At 34.2% G+C, this 19,815-nt stretch overlaps 2 protein-coding genes across 2 annotated transcripts; one reads left to right on the forward strand and one right to left on the reverse strand.

Annotated features, from left to right (window-relative positions):
- The first annotated feature begins 539 nt into the window (after nucleotides 1-539).
- Nucleotides 540-9,729, forward strand: LOC130799117 (peptide methionine sulfoxide reductase A1-like). Its single transcript, XM_057662190.1, has 2 exons — nucleotides 540-1,147; nucleotides 9,151-9,729. The coding sequence occupies exons 1-2, from the start codon at nucleotides 611-613 to the stop codon at nucleotides 9,400-9,402; spliced, it is 789 nt and encodes a 262-aa protein (XP_057518173.1). The 5' UTR covers nucleotides 540-610; the 3' UTR covers nucleotides 9,403-9,729.
- A 540-nt stretch (nucleotides 9,730-10,269) lies between these two features.
- Nucleotides 10,270-18,228, reverse strand: LOC130799118 (probable complex I intermediate-associated protein 30). Its single transcript, XM_057662191.1, has 7 exons — nucleotides 17,916-18,228; nucleotides 15,566-15,679; nucleotides 14,617-14,667; nucleotides 13,037-13,128; nucleotides 11,751-11,831; nucleotides 11,571-11,669; nucleotides 10,270-10,641 (listed from the first exon to the last, which is right to left on the reverse strand). Exons 1-7 carry the CDS (start codon nucleotides 17,965-17,967, stop codon nucleotides 10,453-10,455), a joined length of 678 nt encoding a protein of 225 aa, XP_057518174.1. The 5' UTR covers nucleotides 17,968-18,228; the 3' UTR covers nucleotides 10,270-10,452.
- Nucleotides 18,229-19,815: the final 1,587 nt, after the last annotated feature.

Below are 19,815 nucleotides of genomic sequence, written 5' to 3' on the forward strand. Positions count from 1 at the left end.
ATCTAACTGTCGTAGCATTTTCTGTTAAATTCTTGTTAATTTTCGTTTAATTCATTATTTTGACGTTTCTATCCTTATTAAGTGTTGGTTGTTATCTTTATAATTTGCCTTAAACCATTTAATTCACCATTTTAAGGGTAAATTAATAACTAAATAGATAATACAAATAAAAATAAGACATATGAGCAGAACTTACCTAAAAAGAAAGTAGAACATTTCTTCTAAATTAAAGGAGTACTATTAACAAACGGGGTGCTCAATTTTTTTCATCCCAGCAATTTAAATTTTATCTTTATTTAAAGTTTTTTATTTTTTTATTAGAGTAAGTAACTTTACATGTCTTATTTTTTATTTTAAATATGTTAACTTTACAATATTTACTACGAGCTAGTTTTTCACTCTTTAATATTTACTAACTCCATTTTACTATTATCAAAATACATTCTTTTTTTCACAAATAATCGTATTTAACCATCTAAAAATGATAAAAAAAAGCCAAATAAAATCAATAGTAGGGATTATATTATTGATAAATCCCGTGAACAATACCAACTACATTGTCATCGATGCTCCAAGGAAAACCAGAAGAAACTTCCTTCCTTATCCAACAATGTTAAAAGCATCCATAACTACATCTCCTTCTCTTTCACTTCTCTTCAAATTCAACCAACCATCTCTTCCTTCTTCTTCTTCTTCTTCTTCTCTTCCATTTTCCTCTTCAAAACCTTCACCATCACCATTAACATCATTATCAGCAACTGTTTCTTTGTTTAATTTAAAAAACCCCATGAATAATCTTCTTGGAAAACTAGGTTTTGGGTCTAGAACAGCTGAAAATTCAATGGAATTATCAATTGCTCAAGGCCCAGATGATGATTTGCCTGCACCAGGGCAGCAATTTGCTCAATTTGGTGCTGGGTGTTTTTGGGGCGTTGAATTGGCTTTTCAAAGAGTTCCTGGTGTAACTCGAACTGAAGTTGGGTATTCACAAGGTTTTACTGATAATCCTACTTATGATGATATTTGTAGTGGGATGACTAATCATTCTGAAGTTGTTAGAGTTCAGTATGATCCTAAACAGTGTAGTTATGATACTCTTCTTGATGTTTTTTGGGCTAGACATGATCCTACTACCCGTAATCGTCAAGTATGTTCCCTTTTTTTCTCTATATATTGCTGTAATTTTCATTAAATTTAGTTATTTTGTTTGTTTTTGGATTTTTGATAGATCATTTTTGGGTTTTAGTAGATGATTATTGGTTATATTAATGTGATTTTTTGCTTCTATGTTATATTGATCAAGCGACTCTTATTGAATTTTGGGAATTTTGTTTAATTGTTTTGCTCCCCTTTTATAGAGCATTTTGGGGTTCTAGTTGATGATTATTGCTTTCAAATTTTATTGTATTTTGATGGGATTTGTGTTGTATTTCTCTGTTATATATTGATCATTCAACTCTTACATTTATGTTTGGATAGAGGAAAAGGAAGAGAAGAATCCCCCCTTTTGGATAGCAAAAGGTGAGGAGGAAAAGTGAGGATCTTTATTGAAGAAATAACTTTCTTCAAAAGAGAGAGAATTGAAAATGAGAACACATAAATGTAAGGAGCTTTGTTTTGTTTTGTAGAGCATTTAACAAATTTGTTGATCGTTATGCACATTTTTAATGTGATTTGTGTTGTAATTCTCTAGATGGCCAACAATTAACAATTGCAAAGCGGTCTAGATAAAGTTGGCTCAAGAGTCTAGATAAAATTAACATAGTGAGTTTTATTGATGGAGAGATTTTATCATAAACCAGTATTTTTATGTTTTCCTTGAATCGCAAGGGTCTAGATATATTGGCACAAGGGCCCCAAAATTTTCGAGATGGCCGTGCTTCTCTGATATATTGATCACACAAATCTTCCATTATCTTTGGATAGAGGAAAGGGAAGAGGAGAATCTGTTTTTAGGATAGCAAACAAGGAGGGGAGGGAAATGGAGAACCTTTATTGAAGAAATGATTCTCTTCAAAATGGAAGAGGTTTGAAAATCAAAAGAACACATAATTTAAGGAGTTTTGTTCCCTTTTTTTAGGCATATAAGAAAGTAATTGATCATTATGAATATTTAGATTGCAACATCGTCATTTAATTTTATGTCTAAATATCTTTGTTCTCTATCATTTTAATTTCAACACTAGCCTTCAATATTGCTAATCCTCCTTGTTAGTTGACATAGATCTTTCTTCTTCGAGTAGATTGGTAAGTTTTGAATACATACAAGGGTTTGTAGTAAAGTTCAGTCGTACTTGAGGTTGAAAAGTTAAGTTTTAGGCCTTTAGAGCATGAACATCCAAGAGGAGGATTATATCCTCTTCACAATTCTCTCTTCTTTTCTCCATTTGACACATCATCTTGTCTTTCCTTCACATCATTTTTCACTATTTTCATCCTCTTCCTCATTCTCTACTTTAATTTTTCCAACATCAAAGGAAATACTCTTCCATCCTCTTTTCACTTTTGTCTTTCCTACGCACATATATTCCACCACACATTCTTTTTCCTATCACCAAATTTAATAATTGTATATTGTTTGATTGTTGAAAGATAAATACTACTTACCCAATGAATTTGTATAATTAATTAATTAGCGTATTACTAGTCGTAAAAAATTCAACCTGCACATAAAAAATCATAATTTAATATTTTATAACGTAACTCACGATACATGAAACTTAAAGAATCAAAGTACAAAACATAGAATTTTAGAAAAAAATAAATACTACTACGTTATTCCATTCAAAGATTAGTCTGTATAGGAGCTTCCGAACTTTTCCCACAGATGCTCTACCAAATCATTCTTCTAAGACATAAGTATATGTATCACGAATCTCTTCTCTCGTAGCTAAGAGTGTCGTAAAATTATGATCATCATATAGTCCGGGCGTGACAGAAAATGTTATACCATTTATGTTTGATCCTACTACATTTTCAGGTTGCTCTTGGGCGAACTCTTGTGAATCTTTATAATTAACTTAAGCATCGCACTCGTCTTGAACAATCATATTATGGATAATGATACATGTCATCATGATTTTCCATAGCATTGGCGCACTCCATGTTAAAGCAAGTTTTCGAATAATTGCATATCGATCTTATAGTACACCAAAGGCACGTTTCACATCCTTTCGTGCACTCTCTTGGCGTTCAGTGAAAAACCTTTTGTTTATGGGTTTATGGAGCGGTTATGGCGTCAATAAAAGTTACCCAGTTTGGATAAATCCCATCTGTGAGATAGTATCCTTTGTTGTAGGTATTTCCATTCACGTGGAATTGGACTTGTGGTGCTCGACCGCTAAGAATGTCGTCAATAACCAGTGAACGCTGGAGTACATTTATGTCGATGCAAGACTCTGGTGTTCCGAAAAAGCAAACGACTTCTAAGGTTACAGTCTCTGTTCTAGATCTTCCATGATACATCCCTTTCTAACCAGTTTCCATTCCCAATGCATGCAACCATTGCTCCCTATCATACCTAAAAACCCTCTATCTTCCCCTTCTCTAAGAAGACATTGGACGTCTTTAGTACTTGGCTTCCGAAGGTATTTTGCTGAAAATTGTGTAACTATACCATCAACAAAGTGTGTAAGTGTCAGACACTTCTTCGACGTTGTAGCACCAAATTTTAAATACTCGTCGATTTGAACTACAAATCCATATGCTAGCATCCTTATAACTGCAGTCCATTTTTGAAAAGTGGTAGCACCTTGTCTCATACATGCATTCAGATTTTGTTGGAAAAAACGATAATGTAAACTGAAGTAATCGGCTATCAAACGACCGTTTGCTGATTCCCGATCTCTAGAAATATAAGTTCTTTTCTTTCTTGGACGTAAACCTTCATTTCTAGCTCCTTCGACGGTGGAGTGAACTACGTATCTTCCTGCATCCTTTATCGCTTGTATTTCACGACTCTCTTCGGCAAAATCCATTAACATATAATCATTGATTTCATCCGCACTTGAACTCGAAGAACTGGAATCGAGGTTCAACTTGAAGTTCATTTTGGGATGATATGTAAGACTGTGATGAAGATGATATCTAAATGGAAGTATATAATTTATAACAAGATGATAATGTAATAACGTTCTCTACAAAATCTGAATTGGAGGATAATGTAAGTCGGAACATAAAATTTTTGCAGCAATATTATTGATAGGTGATGTTTTAATGCATAAAATGACATGAAGTGACAAGTCCTTGGTGAAGTAATTTATGATTGGAGGATAAAGTAAGTCTAAATATTAGATTTTTACAGCAATAATATTGATAAGAGATGTTTCAATGTATGAAGGGACAATAATATTAAAAACAGATGTGTCAATGCATGAACAATTATATTAAAAGCAAATGTTACAATTACTAAAAATATAACAATCAAATTAACAATGGATGTACAAATAAAAATAACTTAGTAAAGACAAATTAGAATTACGTTAATATTGTTGAAAAAGCATTCATAAATCATAACTAAATAAAAACGACTAGAAAGATGGGTTTAGCCATCAACATACTTATTAATATTCAAATTATTAATCAAAGATTAAACTTATTATTGAATTTGTCCCTGAGCTTCCGCTACATTTCTGCTTCAACTTCATCAAGGATTAGGTTTAGCCATCAACATACTTAACATCATAAACTTCGTCGCCTCCTCCTTTTGCTTTTATCTTTTTTCTCCTCGTTCCCTTATCATGCTGAGCATATGTACCCCTAATTCATTTCTCTGGGCTGCATGGTCTTCAAATGACGTAACTCATAACTGTAAACCTCCACCTATTTTGGAACTTAATCTTTAATATGATCTCAACGTTGTTGCATGGACTTTGAGTTCCGTTCACGAATTTCCCCGGGATTCTCAGACTGTGCCATCTCATAATATTTAAAGATTTCAATCTATAAGTCAGCCTGTCTTGTGTTTGTGTTTGTGTTTCTTACTACGTCTCCTCCAGCGTTGATGTAGCCCGAAGCAATTGCATTAACCTTAGCTACGCTCCAAGCCGCCTTTTTTTTCTAGTTTTCTCTTTAGTAACGACAAAGAGTTCTCGTGGAACCGATTCAACATTAACCTCCTCTATATCTTCATGATGTCTAGTTGCCCTTAATTCAAAAGTCGGAGCAGCGTTGTAAGAACCTTCACCGCCCGGTGAATGCTACATTTTTTGAGTAAAATGTTTAGAAATGGAAAATGATGGATTATTTTCCGAAGATTGTTGAAACAGTGTATAGCTTGGGTAAGTTAGATTTATTTGTATAGGTTGAGAGCCAAACCATTGTAAAGCAGCTTGAAATTGTGGATTATTGAGGATATTTGGAACAAAAGACGGTTTATTTGAGTTATTTTGAGGTTTTGTGTAGTATGGAAAGATGAAATTTCTTCCATAATTTGGATTATTTGGATCCATAATTAAGGATATGATAATGTGAATGAATTTATCAACAAGAAAATGAGCTTAGATGGGTAGTTTATGAAATTGTGTAAGTATTAAAGAGAGAGAAAAGACTGAAAAACTAAAGTGCGTGAAATATAGGCAAAATTAGGTTCATTATAGAGTCGTTGGTGAAATTATTTTGAAATTTTACTTGTTTTTTTATGACTGTTTTTAATAATACGGTTGTAAAAAAATCAAAGTTAAATACAACCAATCATATTGTGACAAGTGTACCACTCATATTATTGCTTGTGGGACCCACTTCCTTTTTTTCCTTTTTTTCTCCCTTTTTCCCTTTGCCACTATGATTTTTTTTTCATTCAATCCTCTTCATTTCCTTTTCATCCTCTTCATGTCACTTTATGTCTCTTTATTTCCACTAATTTTAAATTATTGCACCAGGGACTTGTCACTTCATGTTAGTTCATGCATTAAAACATCTTCTGTTAATATTATTGCTACAAAAATTTTATCTTCTAACTTACCTCTTCCTCCAATTCGGGTTTTGTAGAGAACATTATTTAAGTACATTATTATCTAGTTGATAAATTGTATACTTTCATTCACATATCATCTTCATCAAAATATTACATATCATCTCAACATAAATTTCGAGATGAACATTGATTCTAGTTCTTCGAGTTCAAGTGAGGATGAAATCTACGATTATATGTTAATAAATTTTGTCAAAAAGAGTCGTGAAATACAAGCGGTAAAGGATGCAGTAAGATACGTTGTTCACTTCACAATCAAAGAAGCTGGAAATGAGGGTTCACGTCCAAGAAAGAAGAGACATTTATGTTTCTAGAGATCGAAAATCAGGTAACGATCGTTTGATAGCTGACTACATCTGTTTCCAACCACTCTACAATGAACGTCAATTTCTTCATAAGGTCCGCATGCGAAAACATGTATTCATTCGCATGTTGATACCCTCGGTTTACATTATCGTTTTTTCCAACAAAATTCGAATCCATGTATGCGACAAGGTGCTACTGCTCTTAAAAAATGCACTGCAGCTATAAGGATGTTAGCATATGGATGTGCAGCTGATCAAATCGACGAGTATCAAAAATTTGGTGCTACGACGTCGAAGAAGTGTCGTACACACTTTGTTGATGGTATAATTGCGCAATTTTTGCCAGAATGCCTTCGGAAGCCAAGTACTGAAGATCTCCAACATCTCGTTAGATAAGGGGAAGATAAAGGGTTTCCATGTATGATAGGGAGCATCGATTGCATGCATTAGGAATGGAAAAATTGTCCCGTTGTTGGAAAAGGATATATCAAGGAAGATCTTGAACAAGGACTGTAAAATTAGAAGTCGTTTGCTTTTTTGGGACACCAAGATCTTGCAAAAACATAAATGAAGCGTTCTTCGGTTTTGATGACATTCTCAACGGATGAGCTCCACAAGTTCAATTCAACATGAATAGAAATACCTACAATCTTTATTCGACATGAAGGGATACATTTCACATATGGGATTTATCCAAAATCGGAAACCTTTATTGACGCCATAATCTCTCCACAAACCCATAAACAAAAGTTGTTCACTCAGCGCCAAGAGAGTGCATGAAAGGATGCTGAACGTGCCTTTGGTGTACTACAAACTCAATTCGCAATTATTCGAAAACCTGCATTAGCATGGAGTGTGCCAAATGCTATGGAAAATCATGATGACATGTATCATTATCCACGATATGATTGTGGAAGACGAGCGCGATACTTATGTTAATTATAAAGATCCACAAGAGTTCGCCCAAGAACAACCTAAAACTATAGCAGGATCATAAATCATAAATGGTACAACATTTTCTGTCACACCCGGACGATATGATGATTGTAATTTTACGACACTCTTAGCTACGAGAGAAGAGATTTGTGATAGACATCTACATATGTCTTTAAAGAGTGATTTGGTAGAGCATTTGCGGGAAAAGTTCGAAAGCTCCTATGCAGACTAATCATTGAATGGAATAACGTAGTTTTCCGGGTTTTAATAATGTATAGACTTTGGTTCTTTATGTTTCATGTACTGTGAGTTACGTCATAAAATCTTAAATTATGATTTTTTTTTTTTTGTGGGTTGAATTTTTTTACGACTAGTAATTCTCTAATTAAGGTAAACAATATTTATCTTTCAATAATTAAACAAATTACAATTATTAAATTTAGTGATAGGAAAAGAATGTGTCGTGGGGTATATGTTAGTAGGAGAGAGAAAGTGAAAAAAGGATGGAAGACTATCCCCTTGGATGTTGGACAAATTAAAGGAAAGAAAATGAGGAAGGGGATGAAAATAGTGAAAAATGATGTGGAGGAAAGAGAAGATGACGTGCCAAATGGGAGAGAATTGTGAAGGGGATATAGTCCTCTTGGATGTTCCTGCTCTAATCTCTTATCTTAGTGTACTTTTGAAGGCGTAGCCAACTGAAAGAGTTTTACACCTCTAGCAAACTTTATTTGAAAGAGATTCTTAAGACAGTGTCATTGGAAGTGTTGTTAGAATGACCTAGATGCTTAGGTTTAAAATCCTTGAGGCACCCTATGGCGGTAAGAGTTTAGAGCTTAGGCTCTAGGCGTCCTTAGTAAACCTGAGGGCAATAGACTCTGGGTATGAGGCGCCCTAAAACTTTGAAATTTATTAAACAAAAAACTGCATGAAAAGTTCAAAGGAAAAGGGCACTCTGAGCTGCTTGACTTAGGTGCAAAAAAATACTTTGAAGCGATTTCCTTACGAAATTGCCTCATCCAGACCTATTAAGGCTCCCACCCATGAAATTCCCAAGGCACTAACCTTAGACCCGCCTAGACGAGCTTTTTAAAACTAAACGTGGATGAAGCTGGATGCATGTGTAACAGAAAGTGAGTGATTCATGATATAGAACACCTTTTGTTTTTTCAATTTTGAGTTTTTTTTATTGGAAACTCTGATTGAATGATTTTTTCTTTGAAATTTCATTTTTAGCATCGTCCTTTTGAAAGCAATCTTCTATCAATATGCTTACTTTGTTATGTGACGTAGTTAAGAGGTTTGAATCACATTTACGGTGTTGATTTTTTTTGGGTATGTGTAATCTGTTGGGTGTAGTTGAAGAAGTTTATTAAAGGTTTTATGACGGCCAAGGAAGTTTATGGAAATAAGTGTGTAGAAGAGATTAATGCTTGTGGTCATAATCAGCATTATGAAAATGGAGTTTTGGGCTTGTAGGTTTTGATTATTAAGATGGGTGTCAAAAGGGCAATTCAACTAATTACGTCTGCCCTTCGTCTGATCAAGATATGGACTAAAACACTAGTTTGATCCATTCATTTAACATGGTGGATATGTTTTAGAAAACCTATCACACATGAGCAGACCGTCTCTCAATGAGACGGTCTTAAACAAGAAGCTCATATCCTCATAGATGACCTATTTAACCCATGTATGAGACGCATCTCTCGGTGAGACCGCCTCGTACAACAATTTGTGGTTACACATCTATGTTTGTTTTCCTGATTTCTTCTAGTTACTTATCTCATTGGTTTTCAATTAGACTGTCTTAAAAAAACAGTCCTAATTGTAATCAGCTTTAAGATTAACCTTGAACTTCTTTTGTTCCCGTCAATGAATGGTGTGAATTTTTTCAGGGGATTGCAATTCTGATCGGTGGATAACCTTTTATTTCAGGGGAATGACGTAGGGACGCAGTACAGATCAGGAATATACTTCTATACACCTGAACAAGAGAAGGCTGCAATTGAATCAAGGGATCGTCAACAGAAGGTGTTGAACAAGGAAATCGTGACAGAGATTCTTCCTGCTAAGAAGTTCTACAGAGCTGAAGAGTACCACCAGCAGTACCTTGCCAAAGGGGGACGTTTTGGTTTCAAGCAATCCACTGAGAAAGGGTGTAATGACCCAATTCGATGCTATGGTTGATCTTTTCAAGCCATGCTTGTCTTATAAACTCATTCTTTCTTATTTACATTATGCTATTGATATACACAATGAGTTCAGCATGTATGTCTCATGGGTCTGAGATTTCTGGTATAGCTCACGTTACTTGTATTGTAACTAGTTGCGAGTGTGGGAACGGATGTTCATCTAGTGCGAATGAAGCAGATATTGTGGTTTGCTTGTAAGTGCAATGTTGCGCTGTCTTCTACTACCATGATACTCGTAGTCCAGAATGAATATCCAACAAACAACTATAGACTGTAACCGTTCATTTGTTTAGAAATATAAATAATTTCATTGCACTCTTAATTATTTTTTTTTTTAGAATTCATATAAAAAATGAGCAAATGTTGCAGGCAAGAATTTGCTCTCATTGTTTAATAATGATATATTGACTTGCTTTAAAACAAACCACACTTACCCCTAGTAACTAAATCTAACGCACAAAGGAGAAACACAATGGAATATAGTCTCAAACTCAGAAGCTCAATTTCTCGCACGCTTAAAACCATTTGTGCTATATTTGAAAATGAGGATTTCATTTGAAAATATAGATTGACTCAAATTTAATGTTTGGCAAATATAAAAATTTCGAATTTGGATTCGAGTCGATTTCACAATTGTTATAAAAATGGTTTAAAGATGAGGATTTGAAAATGACCTCCCAAACCTTGTCATTCTCAAATTCTACATTAATGATTTCATAATTGAAATCTATAATTTAAAATGAAATGTTTATTTCCAAACACAACCATATTCAATTCAATCGGGTTCAAATTGTGTTTGATCTCCAAGTTAGCCAATGATTTTCTCGTCTATGCAAAATACAAGAAACGCGTACAAAACAAATGTCAAAACTTTCATCAAGACTAAGAAACTGCTTCATCAAGTACAACAAAACCATGTATACAGCTTTATGAAAGAGGAAGCATACACTAATGAGCTTCTTGGAGTACACCGAAACCATGTACAAAGCTTCTTGGAGTACAAAATTGGATACAAAGTTCGCGTACAACATAGCTTTTCAAAAACTCACAAAGTCCTAATTGCTTTAATCCAATCAATTTCAACTCTGAAATCTCCTGGCCCAGATTTTGCACCGGGGACACCACCTTCAGCATTTACTGAGAGTGACATACCAAGAACACGGGATGGATTCATCTCCAAACTTGCGTCAATGACATTACCCCTCCATGTTGGTAAATACCGAGCTAGAGGGATCTGATAAAAAAGGAAGATTTTTCATGAGAATCAGACATAATATTTGATCAGTGCTGTCTTTCAGAAGCACACATCATAATAGACACAGAGGCACATGCAACTTTTCTAATATGGTGGTGCCAAAATGCTCGTTGTCGATTAATATATTTAAAACAAAAAACATTGAAATTTCAAAAAATTAGATAGGGGTCTAGATCTGTCTATGATTACAAGGATCAAATCATTTCTAAAGCTATCTGTTAAGCTCAGCAATTAACTGGATCAAAGAATAGCGCATTTAAACTTCCACTATTTACGCAGGCGACAAATACCATTTAGTCCATCACAAAACAGTATGTCTTGGCATGGGCTACTCAATCCACTTCATTAAACAAGCAATACCAAAACAATTTGACTCGGGTTTACTATGTCCAAAGGGAAACAAAAGAAGCCTCTAGGTGTTGGTTCTTCTTTTAAGAATTTTACAAACTTTTACGCAACATTAATGGTGGAAAGCACAACTTCATTGTCATGTAAGTGTGATCACTGTCATATGATTCACTAAACTCCTTGCGAATTGCAAATAAAAAAAAATTATGGTCGGTTTTGGGCTTTTTATAGTGATTTGAGTGAATCGCGAATTCAAAAAGTAAGTTATGTTGCACTGAGTGTGATTTATGAGGAAGAAGATAATCATGATGGATTAGTAGAAAAACAATGGGGAGGAATCTATCCCCTTGATAATCCTCAAGTGTGAGAAACAAAAGTTTATGTGTTCAGGCAAAATTTATGAACTTACTAAAGCAAACAATGTCCACAGTGAAAAAGCATTTTAGATGGTCAAATGTACAGGATCAGATCACAATTAGTATGGTTAGCAAGAAACTTTGATTTAATTAAGAATAAGAATTTTTACAAGTATGTAAGCTTCTACAAACAATGAAACTTGCCTTAGCAATGTACCAATTGTCTGCAGGAACGTAAACAAAAGCCTGCCAAGAATTATCTTCTTGCTGTCCTGGGGAGTTCACCCAATTCTCTGTATAGATCTGACAAGGAATATTTGAAACGTCAGTTAAGGTTCAAGTTACTCCTTGTTTATAATTTCGATGAGAGCACTGAAGCCTTACCGTAGATATGTAGCATCTACCATCTCCTTTGAGTTTCAAAGCTATTGTATCGTATGAGTCCAAATCTATGAAGCCATCAAACTGGAAGAAACGGAGTAGAGGTGAGAAGAATAATGTCATTTAGAGTTTCTTTTGAGTATCTATATCAAAATAGTTTTAAAAACTCCAATCTTTTGGGATTAAGGCTTTAGAATTGATGTCGTTAATAAATATAATAGTGCAATTGTTTTCCTAACGCATGAGACTTTTGTTTTATTTTTGTTTCTTAGTGTAATCCACGCATAATAAGTTTTTCTTTAAATTTGAATTTTTGCTTAAAGTAATGCCCAAATAAACCATATTCCCCAATCTCAGATCACTAAAATTTCATTCTCGTGCTCCATGTCCATGTAGTATCAAGATCAAGATATAGAAAAATGATAGAACCGCTCAACGACTGTTCAACAGCGGTTCTATTTTTTAAAAAAAATAAAATAAAAATAAAAATAAAAAAACCTTGACAATGTCAATCTGATCTAGTAGAAAACATGACTTTTGACACGTTGAACTATTGTCAATAGAACCCCCGACACCCATTTGTTTTAATGGGTGAAATTTTAGTTTCTCCAGTAAGTAAAACCACTGACACTATCCACAGTTTTCAAATGGTTCTACGCTTCTCAACTTCGTCAACTATTTGCTTTTTGGAGCTTACATGGACCATATTGTGCCAAAGTATACCCTTAAGTCAGAATTTTAATTAACTTTAGTATCATATTGAGCAAATATCCTTCAAATTTTTCTTTCAAAGAAAGGAAGTTTTGTTGTGAAGTACCAGCACTAGGTCTATTAAAAATGTCTCAAACCAAGTTTATTCGGCGGTAAATCTTTTTGAAATAATGGAAAAAGATAATTTGATGACCAGATGTATATGGAACTTGGAAATTTATGTACACAAGCATTTTACTCTATTTGTTCCTTGTTTTCTCAGAATTCAGGTCAACAGTTAATAGGGCATCTAAAGTGCCTAGACAAGGTTATTTAAAACTTATCATGGTTATTCAAACTGTAGGTATAATCTTAAAGCATAAGCCACCCTTTTCAAATTACATTACAAAAGACAAAATTTCAGCTAGCAAATTTAACATTACAAAACATCAATATTATATCATAAGGAAACCAATATAGCTTTCATAACCATCAAATAGCCCACTTTTTTAAAAGAACATTACAAAAAGTCTCACAGCATTTGCAACAGCAGACAGGTAGTAACATAGACAACTAAAGAAAATTACAAAGAGCATTACCTTCTTTGAACGCATTCCACAAAAGCCACTTCTTTTCATATTCCATCCTGATCCCTCCATTACATCAAAAGAGAGCTTTCCAGAGAATAGCCCTATCAATAAAAACATATTGGACTATGAGCAAAAGACCATATTGTAGAAATATAAATTTGAACTTTCAAACCCCAACAAAGGTGGATGAGAACCAAAATAGACAAATTGGTGACTCCTAAGCTTAGTTTTGAAAAGCATGAGGTGCACTAAGGTGTGCAGCAACATTTCATCTCTACGTGCCTTTGGAAAAAAGCACAGGGCTGCTGGCCAATATATGTTGTAAATTTATATAGTTTTGTATCAGGTGTGTTTGGGCCGAAGAATGCCTCCAACACCACACCTAAACTTTAAGATCTGATTTCCAGTGACTGGGTGCATCTTGCGCCTAATCATACTTTTTAAATTTCATACCTAAAGGATTTGCCGACAGACTAGCTTTATGACTTCAAGAAAGAAGAAGATGGAGTGAACAATCACATTAGATGGTAACCTACATAAGTTGATATATTTCTTTTAAAGTGTTGATGCATTTCCAGTAATGTGATAATACTTTTACACTATGACTACTGATAATAAATGGTGGTAATGAGAATGCTTTGCAATGTAAATATTTATGAAATGTAACATATCATTCTCATTGTAATGAAAAATTAATCATAAAAAAGTTTTTTTGTTCATAAGTTTTCATTAACACCCAATACCAAATGCATTGGAGCAAAATTGTTTGTAAAGAAAATGAGATTACGGAAGTAGATGAAGAATCCATAGATTTTCCTACCAAAATTACAAAATTTTCATTATCTTTGCTACCATTTAATATCAACTACCAAACAGATCGATATTGTCCTACTATTGAAGTATTGATCGGAATCCTCAATAAATATTACCTAAAGTAATAATTTTTAAGTACCATAAGGGATTTTCTACAATTTATCAACAATGAAATTTTAAAAAAATCTCAAACTATTTTTTGAATTTCTAATCAAGCCACGAATCCATTGTTCTTTGGTTTTATTTTAATTAGACTAGAGTAAAACAAGTAATTGAATCTAGTGAGTTTCTAACAAGATGAGAGTTGCATTCAAGGGTCATTCGAAAACCTCTTGGTTATTACAAGGCTAAGGATGGGTACATACGACCCTCCAACATTTCCTAGGCGGCTAGGCGGCCTTGTGGTGTTTATGCAATGCAAATGTTGAAATTTCTCACAAGTCCATGGAAATTGACACAAAGACTTTTGTTTTAGCAATGAGTAGTCTACGTGCAACGGGCTATGCTCATCCTCATGTGATCTGGCAAAAAATACTCTTGTTCTTTTCGGACTAATCACATCCTAATCTTTTCCTAAATGATTTTTTCAAAACATAACGAGAAAAGATAAACAGGCAATCTAACCTTTCTCAATTGTCATTCATGTTGTATAAAGGACAAGAATTTTATAGAAACACACAGGAAAAAAGATGAAAGGCACTCAACCAGATATCATCCATCACCCAGACTTTCAAGAGTTAAGAGTTAATTTAAGTTCAAAATGAATCGAGATATACCTTTGAAACCTTCTCCTCGATCATTGATCTCCAATGATGCTGAAGACAGACCTGGAAAAAAGAAGCAACAAAACATTCTACTTAAAAACCACTTAAAAGCTTGGACGTATGAAGTACCAACAAAATCTTATCACAATTCACTTTGTCACAATCTAAGTGAGTATAGGCTTAGAGTAAAATAGCCAATTTAGAAATATAAATGTGGTGTTTGTAACATTTATCATATCAAAATTTCATTTCCAAAAGTTGAGTTCATGCCTAGCTTCAATCATGTACAACAATTCCTAATTTACTCTTAAAAAGTGAGATCATATACTCTTTCTCCCTACATGATAACATACATCTTTCAGAACTTGACATAAATAAGCTCCACGTGATTCAATAAGCTATTTCATTAGTCCACTATAAAGAACTACGAATTGCAGCTCCATTGAGAATGGACAACCAATGCTAAACCCTTAATCAAAGAAAATGGGGTCCAGTACATGGATTAATAACCTAATCTTAGTGACTATTCACAGAAATTTTCCTCAAAACATTTCTATCTCTTGTCATATGGTTTTCTCAGCCTAAACATCTCGTAACCTCCCTTACTCTGGCCATCCATATCAATTTTCGACTCTCTCTCCCTCTTTATAAACCTCCTCACAACCTTTTACCTTACGTATTCGGGTTGTTACCAAAAAGAGAATCTTTTTCATCTTATCTTTAATATTTGCAACTAACCCCTTCCTTATGTCTTAATTCCTAATTTTATCGTTCCATATATGTTTACTTTTCCATCAAAGCATGCATATCTTAGCTAACCCTACTATGATCAGTTTTAAAGGTCCGTGGAAGATGCATCGCCACTAATAATTCCTTTCTAATTACAGTATGTACCAGTAACATCGCCAACTACAGAAAATAGGATGTAATCAAAGTGATAGGTACCTGTATATGCACATACCTCCGTATTCTGAGTCTGAGTAAAGATGCCATTTCTTGATCTCTTCTTTACTATTGAAACTGAAGATATACTTTTCACTAGGGGGCATTAAATCTTCAACATTCCACGTGAAAGCTACAACAAGAAGATGATGAAAATGTTAAGACATTGAAACATACACAGGTGAAAAGTAAAACTTTCACATAATGCTTCTAAAGAGTTCGACATTCTAGTTCTTAAGAGGGGATTAACTCGTTAAGGGTGGTTTGGATAAATGAAACCTTACCCATTAAATAATAATTTAAATGTTATCAATAGAGTTATAGACGCATAGTATAAGAAACACTAACTGTCAACTGCATAAAAATTTAGAAAAAAAAAATGCATCGCTTTGATGAACCAACCCTCATATGTCAAAACACTATGGAGAATTATTTGAGAGGAGTGGAAGCAACAGAAGAGGAATTCAATAATACACATCAGAGAGAGAACAAAGAAAAATCAATTAAAGGGTTAGTTATGTATAGTACAACAATGAGTACAAAAGTCAACATCGGATATAGCATTCCATTGATGCAAGAAGAATATCAATCTAAGTGCACAATATGTCGAAGATCATGGGTTAGCCAAGTGGATGAGGTTTTTATCTCACCCTTATAATAGTCATTCGATTTTGATTATTTGTAGAGATTTTCTAGCGTACCTCGAATCAAAAAAGTTCACGATTTGTAGATGTTTTAATCACTTTTGTTGTACATGAATTGTACGACGTGGTTCTAAAGTTTGTACAAGTAAACATTTTTTATCTCACCTTGATGCTTTCACACATTATCATGTGTCCAAAGAGCACAAGGTGGTAAGACTTCCTACATACCATGTAAGAAATATCCTCTAAAATAGATATGGATCACTAACTTTTGCTTCCTAAATCCTTATACAATAGCTCAGTGGAGATTTAGGCCTGAGGCTTCCTAGTCTATAGCCCGAGTCATTTGACGAAAACTCCAATCAATATTGAATAGAGTAACATAAAACATAGAAGATTGGTAGTTGAGTTGATCCTATTCGGCTCACTCAATACCATTATCTTGAATTTATTGCTAGCCATGCTTTAAGCACTACATTCTTTATTGTGTCATAAATATAGCTAATGACAGCCACATTTGAACATTTAGTGGGGCAAGTTCTAGCTTGCATTGATAAAAGCATACATGAGGAAGCGAGGGAGCTCACATGCCAAGGTTTGAAGAATGAAAGAGTAGAGAAAATGTTGGAACAAAGGTATGCTTGACAAGCATAAGGTTGTTCAACCGGGCAGAATAAGCAAGTTGCATGAAGAAGGTTTTGAAAGGGATGCTTGATCGAGGGGGTGGTTGGCCCGATCAAGCAAGCGTGTCAAAAGCAAAACTTTTGTTTTGCGTGAGTCTTAGTTTTAAAAAGTGAGCTTCAATTTGCGCCTTGTAGGTCTCTAACTCATGCTAAAATACCTCAACTAGGTAAGGCAAAGCCCATTACAAGAAGCATGTACCTTGGTGCGCCTCAATGTGTACCAACTCTTGTGTGCCCGATGCACCTCCCCTTTGGTCAGTTAATTAACTATTGCTTCCAAAAACGGCGAGCAAAACTGGTAAAGAATAATAAAATAACTTTGGGCACTATTCATGTTTTCAATATTATAGTTATGATTTCAATATTATAGTCATGTACTAAAGTTAATGAATGTTTTCAAGCTTGTTGCTTTTATAAAAAAAATAATTGGCGTGTTTTTTAAAGTATTATATATGCTTTAAATTTGAATTTTTGCAAAAAAATGTCACTACAAAAATGATCATGCCTTAGCCTTGCCCTCTGCGCCTATGCTTTAAAGATCTTTTGAGTCTCGGTGTGCCTCGCGCTTTTTTATTAAGACACGTGTGAATCCTTTTATGGATCCCAAGAATTGGATTGTTTGACCCTCTTAAGCCTATAAAGAGGATGTTAAGGGTTGAAACAAGAGTGTGGAAAAGTGCAAAGAAACATTTGTGGATTGTTTAACCTTATGAGAGAAAGTTGCCTTGTATTTTGAGAGAAACATCATAGGAGTTTTAGCAAGCTACAGAGAGTGAGTTGCGTTTGTATGAGATTTCTCATCTTTTTCTATTCCTTTGAGCATCGAAATTCACAATATGAACCGGAATAAATAATAGTTGCACCATTGTATCAAGTAAGGAGTATTAAACAATCAATTTCTTGATAAATTTGAACACAAGAGCACATTCAATTACAACAATAAATCAAAAGAATGGGGAAAATCACAATTAAAAAGTTCAAAAACATAAAATTAATCAGCAGCAAACGAAGCTTCAGAGTTTGATTAAATTGGTGTATATACCTTTCTTGGTAGCATTCAAAGAAGCTTGAATAAGTGATCGAAATCTTGACATTTTGAGTATTCTAAACAAAACCCAAATCAATGTCTTCGAAGATCGTTACCTATTGACAATTATTAGGAAGACGCCATTATTAGTACAGCTCGATTTTCTCTCAAAGCTTATTGGGTTTTGGGAGTTTGGGAACGAAGCTTTTAGGCTTGACTTCTGAGGTGTGGATGCCAAAAATAGGGGTTTTTTGAGTTTTTGGCACTTCTGTTGCTCTTCCTTCCTTGGTGTTGAAATGAAGATTACAAATGATGAAAAGAAATGAAATTTTAGGAGGATGCGTTGTACTTGTAAATTTGTAAATTTTGAGAAAAGTAGTATAGGAAATAAACTTATATCATTTCTTTTATTACATTCACTCACGAAGCATTGTGGAACTTGCACTCATATATAGTGCAAGATGATAAATGTATACAAAAGTGTTACTATTAAAAGGAATAGGATAACTCTCAACTCTATGCATTCAATTGTCTTGTCCCATCAATCACAATACTCCCCCTTGAATGCATTACATATATGTGTAAATTTTATTATGACATTCATAATCTTAAAACTGTCTCATTAAAAACCTTTATCAGAAAAAAACCCAGTGGGATAAAAAAAAACTGATCAAAGAAAAAAAGAGTACAGTGAGCATATTTCTCCCCCTGAAGTTAACATATGTCTCGAAATCGGTACATCCCAATCTTGCGTACCAAATATTCAAATTGCTTTGACGGGAGTGACTTTGTGAATAAATCAGCAGGGTTTTCACAGGATTGAATTTCTTGGACTTTCATCTTTTTATCTCTCTGTAGATCATGTGCGAAGAATAATTTTGGTGACAAGTGTTTTGTTCTGTCTTCTCTAATGTATCCTTCTCTGACTTGATTGATACATGCATCATTATCTTCATAACCTGTAGTTGGTGCCCTAGTTGTATCGTTTAAGCCACAATCCTTTTGGAGTTGGCCGATCATGGACCTCAACCATACACACTCTCGGCTGGCTTCATATAAAGCTATCAGTTCTGCATGATTTGAGGATGTAGCCGTTAGAGTTTGTTTTGTTGATTTCCAAGATATTATGGTTCCTGCATATGTAAATACATATCCAGTTTGTGACTTGCCCGTATGTGGATCAGATAGATACCCTGCATCAGCATACCCAGTGAGTATGGCATCATTTCCTGACTTGAAAAATAATCCAAAGTCTATAATTCCCTTTAGGTATCGAAACAAATGTTTTATCCCATTTCAATGTCTTTCTGTTGGTGCATTGCTATACCTAGCTAATAAATTTATAGAAAATGCTATATCAGGTCTTGTATTATTTGCCAAGTACATTAAAGCACCAATGGCACTCAAGTATGGCACTTCCGGGCCTAAAATTTCTTCGTCTTCTTCTTGTGGGCGGAATGGGTCATCTTTTATATTTAATGATCGTACGACCATTGGGGAACTTAGTGGATGAGCCTTGTCCATGTAAAATCGTTTCAAAACTTTCTCAGTATAATTGCTCTGGTGGACAAATATTCCACTTTTCAAATGTTCAATTTGTAGACCAAGACAGAATTTAGTTTTTCCTAAATCCTTCATTTCAAATTCTCTCATTAAATATTTAGTTGTTATCTCAAATTCTCTTGGGGTTCCGATCAGATTTAAGTCATCTACATACACAGCAATTATTACGAAACCAACTTGAGATCGTTTGATGAATACACGTGGGCTAATTTGGTTGTTTTTGAATCCTGCTTTCATAAGATATTCACTCAAACGATTATACCACATTCGCCCAGATTGCTTTAATTCATACAATGATTTCTTTAATTTTATAGAAAACATTTCTCTGGGTACTTTTTTTATTGGTAAGTTT

The sequence above is a fragment of the Amaranthus tricolor genome, chromosome 14 (genome assembly GCF_026212465.1).
Source record: "Amaranthus tricolor cultivar Red isolate AtriRed21 chromosome 14, ASM2621246v1, whole genome shotgun sequence".
In the NCBI taxonomy this organism is placed as follows: Eukaryota; Viridiplantae; Streptophyta; class Magnoliopsida; order Caryophyllales; family Amaranthaceae; genus Amaranthus; species Amaranthus tricolor.

Bases quoted from the DNA above. Each gene is read 5' to 3' on its own strand.
- LOC130799117 (XM_057662190.1), top strand. From the start codon at position 611: ATGTTAAAAGCATCCATAACTACATCTCCTTCTCTTTCACTTCTCTTC. The intron at 1,148-9,150 runs GTATGTTCCCTT...CTTTTATTTCAG, and splicing joins CTACTACCCGTAATCGTCAA to GGGAATGACGTAGGGACGCA.
- LOC130799118 (XM_057662191.1), bottom strand. From the start codon at position 17,967: ATGTCAAGATTTCGATCACTTATTCAAGCTTCTTTGAATGCTACCAAG. The intron at 14,668-15,565 runs GTATGTGCATAT...TCTTTTTTCCAG, and splicing joins CTCAGACTCAGAATACGGAG to GTCTGTCTTCAGCATCATTG. The intron at 13,129-14,616 runs GTATATCTCGAT...TTTTATTGATAG, and splicing joins TCGAGGAGAAGGTTTCAAAG to GGCTATTCTCTGGAAAGCTC.